The sequence below is a fragment of the Labrus mixtus genome, chromosome 13 (genome assembly GCF_963584025.1).
Source record: "Labrus mixtus chromosome 13, fLabMix1.1, whole genome shotgun sequence".
Lineage (NCBI taxonomy): Eukaryota > Metazoa > Chordata > Actinopteri > Labriformes > Labridae > Labrus > Labrus mixtus.
This window is the reverse complement of record NC_083624.1, coordinates 11,557,924-11,574,820: the sequence shown is the minus strand read 5'-3', so window position 1 is coordinate 11,574,820 and position 16,897 is coordinate 11,557,924. Positions and strand designations below refer to the sequence as shown.

The 16,897-nt window shown below is 38.3% G+C and overlaps 1 protein-coding gene across 1 annotated transcript in view; it reads right to left on the bottom strand.

Annotated features, from left to right (window-relative positions):
• The window catches only part of thsd7ba (thrombospondin, type I, domain containing 7Ba), a 125,727-nt gene that overhangs the window by 20,709 nt on the left and 88,121 nt on the right, over positions 1 to 16,897 (bottom strand). Inside the window, exons 15-18 of the mRNA XM_061053692.1 lie at positions 13,932 to 14,195; positions 12,339 to 12,517; positions 3,246 to 3,379; positions 1,311 to 1,464 (exon numbers count right to left, since the gene is read on the bottom strand). Coding sequence (XP_060909675.1) covers positions 1,311 to 1,464; positions 3,246 to 3,379; positions 12,339 to 12,517; positions 13,932 to 14,195 — 731 coding nt within the window. The remainder of the gene's footprint in view (positions 1 to 1,310; positions 1,465 to 3,245; positions 3,380 to 12,338; positions 12,518 to 13,931; positions 14,196 to 16,897) is intronic.

Genomic DNA, 16,897 nt, shown 5'->3' with positions numbered 1-16,897 from the left:
ACTTAGTCTCAGTTTGGTTCAACACAGTTACAAATGCAAACATCACCATTGTCTCACATGCATATTGCAATGTGTGTTAAGCATTTCAGAGCTTACAAATATAACATTTGTTTTTTACAGTTTACTTAGCTTTAAGATATCCGTTTATACCAAGCAGCAACCTCCAGTGTTGAAAAGTGTCCGCTTGAGGCTGGCTCCAAGAGCTCCGGAGGTCACATACACACCACATTCAAAACAGCATGTCTTTAAAGCAGAAATTGACTTGTTTACAGCCTGATCCAAAAAATGAAATAGGTCTGATTAGTTATTGTCCTAATGGGCACACACTATACAGGGGAGATTTTTTTTTTATAACGCATTTTGATTTAATGAACGATAGACTGTTATCTATAGTAAGGAACGTAGCTGACCTGATTGAAAGGTGGGCGAAATGTAACAGTTTGTCAGGAAGATTAAAACCCCCCCTCAGCTCTCAGCCTGTTGTTAGGTTGACTGAAAGTTAGGGTGAGACAGCATGTCCAGCTGCTACCGATGAGCCTCCAGAGCCCCCTGTCGTAACAGATGGGTGATGTCACTCAGGCTTTGTATATTAATATTTAAAGTCTATGGTTTAAACATTAACGTATATCACCAAATTAATTTGATGGCTGCTCTTTAATGTTAAGAATGCTGCCAAAGGATAAACATTTCAACACAGGGAACATTGAATGACTCAAAATACTTGTTAAGAAAACTCAGTGGACTGTTGAGTTTGTCAGGAACAAAACATGGATATGTCTGTGGGCCGAGCTAAAATCTATGAGTAGCACATGGTTGAAGCCAAATGATAAACCGGCATTGGAACGTGACGGCATATACTGTAAGTATCATCCAACAAATTTTCAGCACCTAACATTGAATATTTAAATGGAATTTAAAACCACAAATGGATGCAAAACAGCTGGGTCAATGCAAACAAGAGCTCTTCAGAATGACCATTTCTTTACTACTGATGTGCTTTTTGGACCTTTTGATTTAGTCTTGGGAATGATAGCGCTATTACTTTTCTGTCTGTCAACACTTGTCGGTGTAAATGAGGCTGAATTCCTGTGAAGGTGGCAAGGTAATATTCTGCAACTTTACAATTGTTCCAAATAATGGAGTCTATAAAGAGGTTTTTGAGTCCAATTTGAGTCTAAACTCATTAAGAAATGTCCAAAATGCTTATTCTATCAGCCAACTTTTGACCAACGGCCAAAAAAAAAAAGAAATCCAACTTTGCAACAACATGTGAACCAACGAGGAAAATATTAAATATTATTGTGTCTTACCAGTGGGCAGTTGCTCCAAAGTCCCCAGGATGTAGTGACACAGTCGCCTGGGCAGACCAGAAAGCAGACCTGGGCTCTGGATGGTGTTTCCTCATGATCACACAGACTCTCTTCCACACTGCTTGCTTCACCTCCTGTTCCTTTCTTCACACACCTAGCAGAGTGGTAGATGTGTCATTAGTCTCTGGGGCACTCCGTCCTTACTGTATCCATATAAGTTCTACGTTTATAAGGTTTTTTTTACTTGAAATATGTGACACTTTTATTCTGTAGCTTGTAAAAGGGTGTCTTAAAACCCAATTGGAAAACTGGGGTTCATGGACACAACAAAAGGACAACAACCATATGTTTCCCATGTGCATAGTAGGTTTCCCGTGTTTTTCACATGTGAAGTACAAGTGTTAATGTCTAAGTACCACTAACAGAGCTAATAAAACATCAACTATACCTTAATTTAAAGAATAGAAGATCAAAAACAGAGATGTGTCAAGATTATCAGCTACAGTTTCACCTAGATTCAAAGGTGTTTTGACAAACCTGGTAACCAGCAGGTGTATGTAGCCCACTTGTACTTTGTTAAAATGCATAAAAAATGTACTTAGTTTAAAACGGTACACTTTTTGTATTGACAGTTAAAACTATTCCCAAACTTAAATGCATAACAGGCATAATCCCTAAAAAGATGTAAATTGAATTCATTCTGTTACAGGAGGTGCACCGAGCATTGAAGACAATTTTACAAAAGGGCTGAACCTGGTATTACAGTTTCACATATTGCCATTGAGCCCAACATTACATAAGCTATAAGCTTACATTAGGAAAGAGGTTAAGAACAGTTTTTGGCTCGTTTACTTTGAAATAGCTCGAAGAAAAATATACTGTTGTCCGTTGTGTGTTGGGAGACAACAGGCTACACAGGACACAAGATGGCAAGCGAAACTCAAGGACGGCGTTTTTTGGAATCAATTCATCGTGCTAGTGAAGGAATCTGCTGCTACTGTTAGACTGTTGGAACCTGTTGCTGTAGCTGGTGGTAGGAGTGTTGGATCCTTTTGTAAACTGAAATGAATTCAAGGATCTAATTTGAACTGCACTGAAGATAAGAAGATAACTTTGAACTGAAACTGAAGTGTTTCATTTATACTGTCATTTTGTGAACCTGATATATTTTACTTTATTTGGAAATGGCTTATTTTATCCCCTGTTAAAGGAGGAAAAAGCACTAAGGCACAGACGTTGAAACCAAAAAAAAAAAATACAAACTTACAAACAAACAGGTCTGATCTAAAATAGAGTAACTGAAAAAGTGAACAAAAGTTTAGAAACGGTTATAGAGATATAGTTCTGGCTTAGTTCTGTGCTAATTTCAGTAAAGTGCTGGCTTTGCATTTAAAATACATGGTCCTTTGTGTTCATGTTTTTTATACTGTTCCCCCACTTGAACAGAATCTAGAACTGGTCCAGTAGCTAAATCTAGACACATAGTTGACACTACATGTAGTTCCGAGAGGGTCTTAAAAAAACCTTTCCTGGCAGAGAGGTAGAGAGCTGAGTGTCTGATTGGCAGCAGTTTCAGGTACTGTATGTAGTTGAGCATACACACGCAAAGTGGGCATGTACATTAGAAAACTTCAGGTTGTCTTTACCCAATAATGCAGTCGCATTTTAGATTTCAGATGGTTCCTATAGCAACACCTGTACATGCTGACACTTCACTGCTTTCCTCTTCGGCTATATTAGTGAAGCTAACAAGATGGAAATGCACACCAACACAAATCTAACAACACTACTTTGAAAATAGTTGTTTATGACATTTTTCCCCTTGACCTTGGAAGCAGTACCAGTATTATGAGCTACAGGAGGGCTGAAAGTTGAGTCCTCCTGGCTGCCAGACTAGCAGGCTTCCAAGCTATTGGGCCTAACCGGCTCACTAACCTGATTTTACGGCTTTGGACTCCCTCTTCACAGCCCAGCTGGTCATCTACAGTGTTGATGGTACAAATAGACCAGGGCTCCATCCTCCATTCATATTGGCTGCATTCATTGTGGCACCTCACAGCCTCGTACACCTGTGTGGGTGCAAGGGTAAGCACACAAGTAAACAGATAGATAGCACAGGAATGGGACACACATAAGGGATCAAAGAAAGAAAGTGATAGATTATGTTGCCTGGAAAATAAACAAGTACACAAATAAGCTAATAAACACTAACGGCCTGATTCACTAAGAATGAATTGCAGCTGTTGATAGCTCCAAAATGTGCACATAATATGCTCCCACTATCTGCTCTGCAAGTCTCAAGATCTAACTCCCAAAGCATATAGCGCTAATGAGATTCAGACGCCAACACGCCCCCAAAATTGGCCCGCCCCATGTGGTTTGCTCATGTTTTGCGTCTGAATGTTTAAGAGAAGCTGGCCGCATCCTTTACTCTGCGCAGAGCTAAGCTGTCATGCTGACAGAGCTGCTTTTTTCCTCATAGAGATGAGGTGTAAGGAGGGGGAGGGGGGGTGGGGGGGGTCAGGTTTTATTTTGATGCCAGACTTTAAATATGTAAAATCTATTTCCTGTAAGCAAAGCTTACTCTCGGAACGGAGCAATAGCATCTTGGGGGGGGGGGGGGGGGGGGGGGACTTGCATCCCTGTCTTAACGGCTCCTGCACAAATATAATTTCCCTTTACTCCCCTACCTTTGGAATATGACTGACTAAAAAATAACAAAAAAATAATTGATAGTTCAATGCCAGCTTAAAGAAAGTTTATGGTCCATCACTTAAGGGCTTTGATGCTCAATTAACATGTTACTACTGAAGAAAAGGACGCAAAGTATTATTCCTTTGTGCTGTACTAAAATAAAATCTATGATATGAAAAGCATGGACAAAACAATGACCATGGCAATGGGCACTTCAGCTAAGGCTGTAATTGTCTGGATTTTGAGTCTATTCACTTGTCCCCATTCAGCTAGTTATCTCTCTGGCATGTCTGTACGACCAAGGGAACAGCCAGTGCAATGCTCCTGTAAGCACATGTTTACTCTCAATCTATGTAACAACCTGCCACGGTAAAAGTTATACTCCAGAGGACAATTTGTGGGGAAAGCTATGACAAGCTGTAATGGGTGTCTGTAAGTGTGAGGATGTGTGTGTTTGAGTGTGCAGACAGAGAAAGTGAATGTGTGTTGAGTATTCCCTCCCCTAAGGGCCACACAGATGCCTATTACAAACCCTCATCATCTCCCATCTGTCCCTGCAGATGCCCCTGCTGGGTAAACGGCAACTGCTCTCCTCCAACTTTCTCCCCCACTACCACAGAAACACAACCCAATAGCACATTTTTGTCAACAGCAAAATGACTATCTGTTAATGTTCCATTAGAAATAAGCTATTTATTGAGCACAAACCATTTGTTTCTAGTGTCACAGTGCATAGGATGCATGAGACATATCTAATAATCTGTTGGTTTGTATATCATACAGAATCAAAGCAGAACATTTCTAAAATTACTCATCTTAAGAAAATCTAAGAAACAAAAATTTAGGAGAGGCTTTTAAAAGAGAGGCAACTGAAATGGGGTATAGGTTATAAACTACTGTCAATGGTTTTAATGGCAATGTGATGAATAACTATCATTCTTTCAAAAATGTCAATCTGAGGGCCTTGGCATAAAAAGCGATGAGACATCATCCAGACGCACTCACAAAAATGATTTCCATCCATGTAGCAGTCTCTCTAATGAAGCGATTGTTTTTTCTTCAAACACAAAAAGGTCACCGAGTATATGTGACTTGGACAGATCTGGCATGCATTTTCTATTGATTAGCTTAAGCACAGTATACGTACAGAATGAATAGCACTGACCTGAGCCTGCGTGGGTGTCCATATTAGCATTGCATGACAAGACAGAAGTTGGGCAGGGGAGAGAACAACAACGATATAATTGTTAGTTTGGATTAAGCCTCCGGTAATAAAAATCTTTAGTTTAGCGTACATAAAATAAAAAGATTAAATAAAAAGGTACAAATGTTCATTCTTTTCTTTGTTACATTAATGAGGGCAAAGGATGGTTAAGTAGTTTTGTCTACAGTGTATCTACCAGTGCTTGATATTTTGCCAAACCGAATGATTTATGGTGCTGCGACAATTTTGAAGTGCTGCAGTTGGTTGCAACAGCTGTGCAATGGCCAGACCTGCAGCTGAAGGCAACGCAGATAAATTAATTTGTCCGGATGGTGAGAGGGAAGTTGGTGTAAAAAGGATACGCTGGAGAGGCTGTGTACTCTGTGACTTAACAGTGTGACTAAATGTAATCATACTTCTGGCAAGACACAGTTCAGGTTGACTAAAATGATTTTACACAGCCATAAGGATATTTCAAATGTATGCCCCGACCCAAGATACTGCTAAAATACGCTGTAAACATGGATACCATGGACATTTAGTGAACTTACAAAAATATTGTTTGAGCCAAACCATTCATGCAGTGACAGATGTTCATAACAAAAGGATGCATAACTCCATATTATTACAGTCAGAAAGCTCTAGGTGTTGTAGTTTTTACTACAGATAAATCAGTTACGCAACCAAAGATCTAAAACTGCTTGCTAGAGGTTCATTTTAAAAGTGTTAAGGTCCCGGATCTCAGGGGAAAAAAAAGTCAGTTTTGACCTTGCCACGTTAATGCCATGGAAAGTTAATTGCAGGAAAAACACCAGATAAGACATGATAAAAAAAAAAACATGCAAACAGACACAAATAAATACATAAAGGTTTGCTATATGATGCATGGCATACACGAAAAGAAAACATCCACATAGCCATACAAAAATATACACAACGACGGATGGACTGACAACAGGCCCTCCTACAGGGATGGATTTATGATATAAACAAACTGAAAATGGGAAAATAAATCTTAGCCTGTCGTCAATAAAGCCCTCTAATTATCAATGTGTAACTACACGTTCAAAAGGAATGCAATCAGTCAGAAATCAATGACTCCTCTAAGAAGCACAGATGACTATATGCCCATGTCATGATGACATCTCAGATGAAGTCAATTATATGTATTTTTGCCGTTAGGATGTCTGTCTGTGTAAGTAAGACGCGTATTATTACTTGTCAGAAAAGCTCATACATTATGAAAATTGAGCTATGTTGTTTCTTTTTCTTCTTATTTAATAAATACTGAAATCTAGGACACTCTTTATAATTAAAATGACAGAAGAAAAGAACTTGTCCCAAGACATTTAGCTAAGAATAATTATGTGTTGGCACCACTTGTCAATTAGAAAAAAACAACATTAAAACAAAGTAAGCAAAGAATAACATTGGTAGTGTTAAGGAACAATGGAGCTTGCACAAAGTTAATCAAAATTCTGAGTTCATCAGCTGCATTTAAGCCCTACTGACACACCCCTTTAAACATCCTAAAGATTTAAGACTGAGGGATAACAGCCATGATCTCTTGGGGGGGGGGGGGGGGGGGAGAAAAATTCAGCCATGAGAAAGGAATGTGATCAAAGCACTCATTGTATTCTTCATGCAACCAGAAGATGTTTTTTTATCCTGTGGAACTTAAGGTAATAATACTTTTTAAGAGTTTGCTCTTAAAACTCTACTCTTAATACTTCTTTTCCAAGTTTCCATGGCATAGGCAAAAGCTTGGTTGTGTTTAGTATTTAAAGCATATATTATGATAAAATAGGAATGTATTAACAACGGTTACAATTACACTATCTCAAACCTATTGTTAACCAAAACAGTATAGACAATAATGAATCAAATTTCAAGCTTCCTTTCTCAGACCCATCAAGAGAAATCAACAGAAGCTGCTCTATAATTATCTAACATTTTGACCAAATGAGTTGATTTAAAATACTGCTATTTCCCTCTTACTTTCTTCCAATAAGGTTTCTTCTGCAAATAAATTACACCAATCCATCTGTTACAATGTGCCCCTCAGTTTCCTTTTTTAAATGGACTTGACTTTGTTCAGTTACTTTCCGAGTCTTCTGACTTATTAAAAGTCATATTTTACACATCAGGTCACACCCACCCATTAACACTCTGATAGCAGCGGTTGCTATGTATTCTATCAGTATTAGCTAATCCATTCATACACATTCACCCACCACCAAAGAGGAAGAAAGAGAAACTTGGTCATGTGTCTTGCCCAAGGAAGACACTGTGCTAGGTTGATCATCTGTTTGATCCCCAGCAACATGTACTTCACGTACAGTAGCAATCTCACAGCCATCAGTGTGAATGGCTGTGAATGTGTAGGTGTGACATGCGGCTTAAAAGCTATTTGAGTAGTCAGAAGACTAGAAAAGTGCTACAAGCTCAAGTCCATTTACCATTTACTTTACACAGCAGCCTCTGCCATCACTGTGTGAATGTGTGTGACCTGCGGTGTAAAAGAGCTTTTAGTTTAAAAAAAAGTGCTATAAACGCTCAAGTCCATTACATCCAGTAAATATGACTTTATCGCACAGTGCAGTCCTTATTCATCTATGTTTTTTAGTGTCAAAGTTGATTTTTGTTAATTTTTTTTTATTATGTTAATCAGTTTTCACCGCAGGTAAGTCGCGCAGAAGAAGCTTCTTGTTCATGACATGAAGAAACTATCAAAAACAACCTGCGCCTGAACGGCATCTAAACTTTCCACAAGCCTTTGAAACAGTGATTGAAGTAGATTCATATTTAATGCAATATTAAACGGAAAAAAAGACTGCACATCAATAGATGTATTCAAAGTAGCAAAGTAGCCTACCTCAGCAGGTCTCTGTATATTTGTGTGTCTCTGTTTGGTGTGTGAGTGTGTGTGTGTGATGTGCGTGTTTCTAGGTAGAGGCAGACAGGAACAGGAGGAGACAGAGCAGACTGACTTACTAATTGATCCTGGATGGTGTTAATCTGTTGGATGGATCAAATAATTACAGTCAAACGCTCCTTGAAATTTTTGCCATATGTTTTCATCAAGTTTAGAACGCTACTCTGGGCGGAGTTGAATTAATTAGCTTACATTTTTTTTAAGACACCTTATTCTTTCTGTAATTAATTAATCAAAGTTAACACATTATTTTGACGGCCCTAGTTTTTACCTCGACATGTTATATCACACTTCTTTGCTTGCCCTTGAAGTGACCAATTTCACTGTATTCCGAAAGGATTTGATTCTGTGACAGCAGCTAGTGATATTCTTAGGGCAAAAAACAGGAAGCAGGAAGATTGGTTATATTCTCTCACACATTTCAATTTCTTCATTCAATTTAGCCACTCCCTCTCTACCACTTCCTCCGTCTCCCTGTTATGCTGATCAGCTGATTGTGGGTGTTTACTCTAAGTAATAATCCAACCCAACTCTGCCACAACATCTCTCAACCAATCATCCTGCCACGGTCAAATTCAGTCACCTCAATTCCAGCTCAGCAGAGTTCAGATACAGCATCAGAAACCCAATCCTCATCATATCCTGCAAACATCACCTCCACCACCAGTGTCTAGACTCCATAAGGGGGTATCCTATCCTGCTGTCGGCCTAATTACCCTTCCGAGTACATGAAGTCGTCATGATTGAGTCTAATCCCCAAAGACTTTGCACAAATGTATTTCCTATATTGTTAAATAAATAATTGTTCATTCTCAATTAAGTCTATCCTGATTGAACTACAGTTGACAGTATTCCAAAAAGATATATAAAACATCACACAAAAAGTAAGGAAATTTGTGTTTGGTAGATTTTTTATTTGTTGTAACAATGCTTCTTGGCAATAAATCTTATACCATTCAATTCAATCAATGAATCAATTTTTATTTATATAGCGTCAACTCATAAAAAGTGTTATCTTGAGACACTTTACAAAAAGCAGGTAAAAAGACCATACTTATGTTCCAATGGTATAAGATTTATTGCCAAGAAGCATTGTTATAACAAAGAAATAATCTACCGAACACAAATGTCCTCACTTTTTGTGCGGTGTTTTATATGTGTGCCTGCTGTTGATATCTGGTGATTGTAGTTTGCTTAAATCTGCATTTTCGCTTCAGTAATACGGTAGGGCATCTCGTTTTTGAAAGGGGTCTGTAACATTCAAATAACATAAAGATACTATAGGACAACCTACACCCATGCAGAGCCCAGCAGAAACACTAAAAGAAGCCAAGTCATTAACTGTATTAAATATAAACTTGACTGAGGCAGTGGCTATAGACAATCAGGACAACTCTGTTTAGGAAAAGTGCATGTACCAATTGAAAACTAAACACTGTTACAGGAGTTAAATACTCAAAATATGTCAACATACAGAAGAAGGATATAACTTAATCTAACAAAGGAATATTTTAGAATGGATGGAATGGAAAGTTTTACATTTAAAAAAGAGGTCAAAAGAAAGTAAGTTTTTCTTAATCAGGGCATCCAATCTTTCACTTTTGGAATATGCAAATGTTTTTCTAAAGTCTCAAATAACAAAAATAACTTTGTTGAGGATAAAACAATAGTGTGCATCTTTTTACAAGCATGCTATTAATCATTCTCTAACATACCATTTAGATACAGATACAGTTTCTAAGCGTCTTGGTCAAAAGGGAGTGCCGTCAATCTGCATTCAGTTGCTCTTCCTAGCTGCAGTGTGTTCACAGTAATTTGGAAATTGAATTTGATCAGTGAAATTTGTGGTGACAACTGAATTTGGGGACTTGTAAAAAGTGTATTCAATTTCAAAATGTTAAATATAGTTTTATTTTCATTAGAATCCTGTTATAAAATAATACATTCAATTTCAAATGATGCTATTTTAGATTCAGTTTCAACAGTACATATTAAAAGTTTAGCAATTCGGGGCACTGGTGACGCAGTGGCGCAGTGGTTAGTGCGCGCGCCCCGTGTATGGAGGCTATAGTCTTCCAAGCGGTCTTTCCCGCACGTCATTCCCCACTCTCTCTCCCTGAGTTCTGACTCTATCCACTGTCCTATTTCTCCAATAAAGGCACAAAAAGCCCAAAAATAAATCTTTGAAAAGAAAAAAAAAGTTTAGCAATTCAAATATAAAAAATTCCGTTTCTGCTGACCCAAATTTCTGCCCATAGACTTTCCTCAAAAATGTTCTCTCGTTAATTCCCAAATGGGAAAGGAATAGGTTGTCAAATCAAGCTTCACATTTTAAGCAAGCAAAATGATAACCAGGTTTAAGTCATAACAGCAGATTTTGTGTCTTGAAGCTAGATAGCAAAGAGCTAATATTAGCTTCATAAGATTATATCACGCTGACTTTTGATGTACCCAGATGCCTCAGTTTAAACCTAAAGCCCTGCTTCATAGTATCTTAAATATGAACTTGAGGGAGACAAATACTTTGCATTTAATCTTAAAGACTACCTTATTTTCAGCACACAATCTGATTATTTGCTTTATATTTTCTTGGTGACTATTTCTCTCACTCTGTCTTTCTGTCTATGTCTTTCCCTCGTCCTTCCTGCTCACTCAACCGTGTGATGAGAGGATGAGTCGTGGTGCACTGCAAATTTCATCTCTTTTATGTCAGTCACTTCTGGTTATGACTCCTGGGGAAACATCTGCTGATGTGAGCCAAGCCACACTTAATCTGGAGAGTATAGTTCACATAAGGTCATACCAGAGCAAGTGATTTTTAGGGAGGTGGATAGGCATTAGCCAAGGCATGTAAATATTCCAATAGAGACTGAATAAAGCAGGTTGTTTGAAATCATGTCAAGAAGTCAGTTTGACCATCCAGGAGTGTCCTTACTTAACCTAACGGAAATGCCTAATTGAACTAGAGAAGAGATTATAATAACTTTACACCAACATCTCCTGAATGCAATTTACTTTAAACGACCACTTTCATGAAGTTAGCAATGTGCTCAAGTCCGACCTTAGGATAAATCCGCGAGAGCATTTGCAATAGCAAGCTCCAAAACCAGTGGCGAGGGTTATTGCAGGGCATAACTACAGGGGCCATATAGACTCTGTTAGTGGGCACTTAACCATCTGTACACAAATCGCCACTCGAGCACAGTGGAACATTTTTCTCACAGTCGTTCCTTGTTTCCATATCGACCTCTACAAACTGAAGTGTCCTTTCAAGCCCATTCAAGCATACAGGCAGCATTCATAAAACACTTTCCTTCTTTGAACCATGAACCCATGGGAGAAATACTGTCACAAATTATTCAGAGCTTTAGATAAAGCCTGACTGAAGAATATCACAAGCCTCCATCTGTTCACTTCCATCTCTATCCTCCCTTTTGGTACTTAACACTGCCCTGTTTTTATGTCAAGGAAAGGGCATGTGTTGCAAGGCATATGATTTGATCTGATTGGAGATACCAGAAAATGAACAGGTCACCCAGGAGTCCCACTAGCTGATTGGTAATAAACCTTGTTATTGAAATGTGATGAGAATACAGCACTACTCTTCAATTATTGGACAGCATTAGGCTGTAACAAAACCAGGGCTTGATATATAAATATATTCCCTTAACACAATGTCAATTTGTAAAAAAAAAATATAATAATAATAATAAAAACTAGATAAATAAAAATACTACATGCACCTTTACCCTAGCAAGAGAATTATGGCTGTATAAAAATGGAGCATTGTGGACTCTTTTGCTTAATATGTAAAATAATTACTCTTTATTAAAAATGAACCCCCACCCCCCCAAATGCATGTACATTGAATGTCAAGACAATTGCCTTCATCAATGTTCCCTTAAATGTATCACTACAAACAATCTGGTAGGGGGGAAAGTGATTTAAGAACATTGCAGAAGGGTGAACAGGGCAACTTTGTTTGGTCAGTATTTTCTTCAAACCAAATTGCTAATGCCAGTTCAGTAAATATACTATATACATGTGGAAGTTATTTATTATTTTAGATACTAACAATGGTCCAACGATGCTCCAAAAGAAAACAAATAGGAGTTTATTTTTATTCAAAAGTGTGTTTTTCCTCTTGTACTGTACAGAATGCTATTGTATTATTGGCACCTTAGAAAAACTTTACCTGATTTTTTAAATCCAGCCTTGGGCATGGGCGTCCCCCGTTGAAAGCTTTCTCTCTCAGCCACTTGGACCTGATCTTTAACCCGTTGCCACAGGATGCACTGCAGGATGACCAGGGTGACCAGTCACTGAGCTTACAGTCTAGGGGGCAAGGGATGTGACAGAACTCCACCATGTAGCCTGAAATTGAGACTTGGTCAGCAGCTGCAGCGTTCATTTGCAATGTGTAAGTGGAATAAATATGTCATTCAAATTGCATTTTTCACATCTTGGAAAGACAGCTGTGTCGTTCCAAGGGGAAATCCTGGTTTTACACTCTGTTATTGAGAGACATGTACATGAATTACACACAAACAGGACCTATGGGCATGCATTAAATGAGAGATGTTAGAGTGGGGCTGCTACACACTGCTACACAGGGAGCGCATCGAAGCTGTTGGGGGTTTAGATGTACGCTGGAAGGGGCCAGGCAACCCCATCCGCAACCACACCAACTTCCTTACTTTGGCCCACATTGGGACTTGAACCAGCAACCCTCCAGTTCCCAACCCAAGGCCACAGACTGAGCTACTGCCACCCCTAAACATCCTTTAGCATCTTAGCACACAGAGACGAGGCATATGAATGCAAGCATTTTCATCATGATATTACAATTGTAATTTCACTTTGTATAGCAGTATTTATATTTTTATAGAAAATCCCTCTTCAATAGCTATTAGCATTATTTTTCTAGCAGAAGTAGTTCCGGTTGGGACCTAATCTGGGAACAAAATTCAGAATGCTGTCTTTTCCAGGTGTTTATCAAAGTTAACATCTGTCAATGCTTAGAAATATAACTTGAAATGCATCTTTCATTTCAATTATCTTCTTTAAAAGTGTAATAATTAATTTCGTACCAGACCTCTAAAGTGCCATCCTCGTAATTTATGTTTTTATTTGTTGTGACCACTTAGGGCTGTTTCATTCTCAAGAAGGTGTTTACCCAGCTGTGAGAAGCTGTACAAAGTCAACCCAGCTTAAAGTTTACTTTCTCTAGCAAATCAAGCATTGGCAACTGCTGATGTAGATATGATATTTACCCCACTGGCCAGTCATTGGTTTGAGCAAAACAAAACAGAATAACCCCACTCAAATAAGAACTCTTATTATATAAAGACGATGTCAAGATGAATGGATGAAAGAAATAATATGCATGTTTTGCCTTTTAATCATTCAAAAAAATCCTTGTAAGGAGCCCAAAATGTAACGACCAAAAATGTATTAAAAAAATGTAATAAAACGGAATGTGATAACTGGTCAATAATGTAATGTTCTCCTAAGCATTAAACACATTAAGATTAAATTAATATTCACACATTCAGATTCTGCTACTTTGTGTCTCTTTTTTGTCTCCATAATTGACCTCTTAATGTCTTTTCACTTTCATCACTTTAAGAGATTCTGGCTCAGCATCTTGTTCAATAATCGACCAGTTATTACATTTTGGGTTTTATTACTTTTTTTTACAACATTTCGGGTCGTTGTTACATTTCGGGCTCTTACAAGCCAGAATGTTATAGGAGTGAGATTATTGGTTGTCACATGTATTTCCTACCGGATTCTGTACAGAGAGTGGGGTTGACCAGGTGTCCCTGCAGGTCAATGCACGCCACAGCTCTGTATCGCAGGCCTTGCCCACACTGCTTTATTTCCCTCTGGTCAAACCAGCCCTGCTGGCTGGGAGCTGAAGGATCAGGGAGGATGCAAGCAGACCAGTTCCCAAAGGGCTGGGACAAAAACTCATCACAGGGACAGGTCTCCATTTCCTCCAGAGGGTACAACTCCTCATTGAGGCAATGCATCTTATTTTTACTGCGACCTGTGTAAAAGACAGACACCAATTTTACTTTACATTATTTGTGATTTACCTTCATGCAAAGATCCAGTTTATTTCTGATTTAAAAATCACTCATAGGCATCCTACACTTTTGGTAGATTCATTTGCTACCAGCAAGATTGACATCCATCATGACACACAGATTACAAAACAGATGTAAGGGACAGCACAATAGAGAGAAGGAAAACTATTTAAAAAAGAGAGTTTATATCTGACCGTTTTAACCAATTTAATGCAAGCAGAATGGGCACTCAAGTAATCATTTAAGCCTCAGAGTAATCAAAAAACATTCTTTCATTTACTTGAGGCATGTTGATCCTCAGTCATTTTAAATTGAATGATGAGATGGCTAGTGCCTGTGTTGCCCCTGTCATTGGCAATCACAACAATACAAATGAACAATCAATGTACTTTGGTGAACAGTTGACACTGTAAGTTTATAAATCTACTAGGAATGATGATAAATAAATGGCCAAAAAAAGTCACATCATGATTTCATTTATTCTGAACTGTGATACCGCCAATCTGATTTGATGACTGTTGTACTGTACAGGTACAAATAAAGTAACCTGAACTTCTTTCATTTCTGGAAACAGTCATCTAGGTCAAGGGAATTGAACTGGTCAAAAACAGGACTTTCACTTCAGGGGATTGGGTTCTATTCCCATGTGAAATCCATCACTCAGTGCTGTCTTTTTACTTTTGTTATAATGTATTACTCTCAGCAGGTAACATGCTTAACTTTAATAACATAGTCATTCTAACCAAGTCTGCTTAGATTTGGCTGGGTTCATTTTAAAAGTATAGCCAGATGTTACATGCATGCACTGACAAAGGGTTGCTTTGCCATCTTTAAAGCCTTTACATGCACCCTTTAAGGCAATCTAAATGTCCCAAGGGAATTATTAGTTCTATTTGAAAGAATATATCACTTAAATGTTTGTCTTCATTTTGAAGCCTACTCAGGAAATGTTGCATGCTAAATGTCTGCGTTACTGTGTTAATGGGTATTTGTTTTTCTACACAGTATGCAAGCAAGTGGAAGTAGAATTCACAATACAAACAAGATTAGAGATTTATGAAACAAGAACAAAAAGACTTCAATTTTCTGACATTTTAAATGTCATTTGTATGCAAATGTACCCTTTATGCATAACACATACAGACCAGACTTTGTGTTTTATTGTGTTTTATTGAATTAAAAAATAATAATTGCTGCAGCCGAGGAATCTTTCACAGAGGAGGCAACACGGGACTTTTTTCTCTTTAAAAAATGTTTTTCTCCTGATGCACATTTGTTCATTCTCCTCCCTTTTCACAGACAACTCCTCACCGTGAAGTGGCTGCGTTTCATTTTTAATGATCAGCAGTGCACGGAAAGATTTGGTTTCAAGGGTTAGACAACAGTTAAGATATTGAAGACAATGGATAGCTGTAGATGTGTTTTAGCTCAGGAATTATTTTTGCATTAAGTATTCTCTTCCTGGTGTATCCATTTTCCCTCAGTCTACCTTGTCTTGTTTTTGATCTCTTATTTTTTAGAATAGGTCTCCCTGAAAGGTAGTATTGGGAAGACAAACGCATTTTGATCTTCACGTTCTACATTCTGCCATGCCAAATATTTAAGTTCAATTACAATATTCTGTTTCCCCTAACTTCTTTATTCACTGGATGGCCCATTAAACGACTCACCTCATGTGCACTGCTACATCAAGGATGTAAGACGGTGTTTTGGGGAGCCTCATAAAAGACAAAACATTTTCATTAACTCAGAATATTGAGTTAAGAAAGGATATGTTTTATTGAATAGGAAACACACTTGATTTTGTAAAAGTTAAAGTATATGCATTCTTTTCAGGAATACTTATAAGACAACACATCCCAATATAGATTTTTATTCTCACACGTTTGATCTTCAAGTGGTTATTTCCTTGTTGTATGATTAAAACATCCCACTAGTCCTGAGAGATCAAGGAATAACATTATGTGCATTAATATTTTGCAGTCTCCAAAGAATAAGCAAAATACAATGATTTCTTTAAATTTAATTAAACACTTTGTTGCTTGATGTTGAAATGTAAGCGCTAGCGGCATTCCAAACAACACAGTTACTGAGTGTCAGATGGAGACAGAGTAGGCCGCACTCTATGAAAAACTCACATAAACACAAAGCCACGAGTAGGAGCTGCACCGCAGCCACGCTTATCCTGCATCACTATTTGTTATATGGATCCTGGGTGTCCTCGGCCTCCTGTGTGCCCAGTGAGCAGCCCATCTGTTTCTGAAGTGGGTCTGATTGCAAACATTCCTCACAGAGTGTCAACTCACTGCCGTCTCACTGCAATTCACCAACAATCTGTTCAATCTACGCCACTGCTGGTGGCTGATTGAGGAATACAAGTCTGAAAGATTCCTTCACTTTGACAACTACATTACAAGTAAAAGCACAACACAGGCCAACAGGAAACACAAACAAACTGCATTCAAGTGTGATTTATATAACCTGTTCAAGCAAATACAGGTAGCTGGTGCTACAGTAGAGCCCATAACACTGTATGATTGTGTTATTCTTAGAGTAATGGGATGCCCCCCCCCCCCACAGCAAAATGTGACCAGGCCGGTGAACAGCATGAGGAGGAGGGGCCAAGCTGTTGTGGCTGCGTATGGATCTTCCACACGCTACT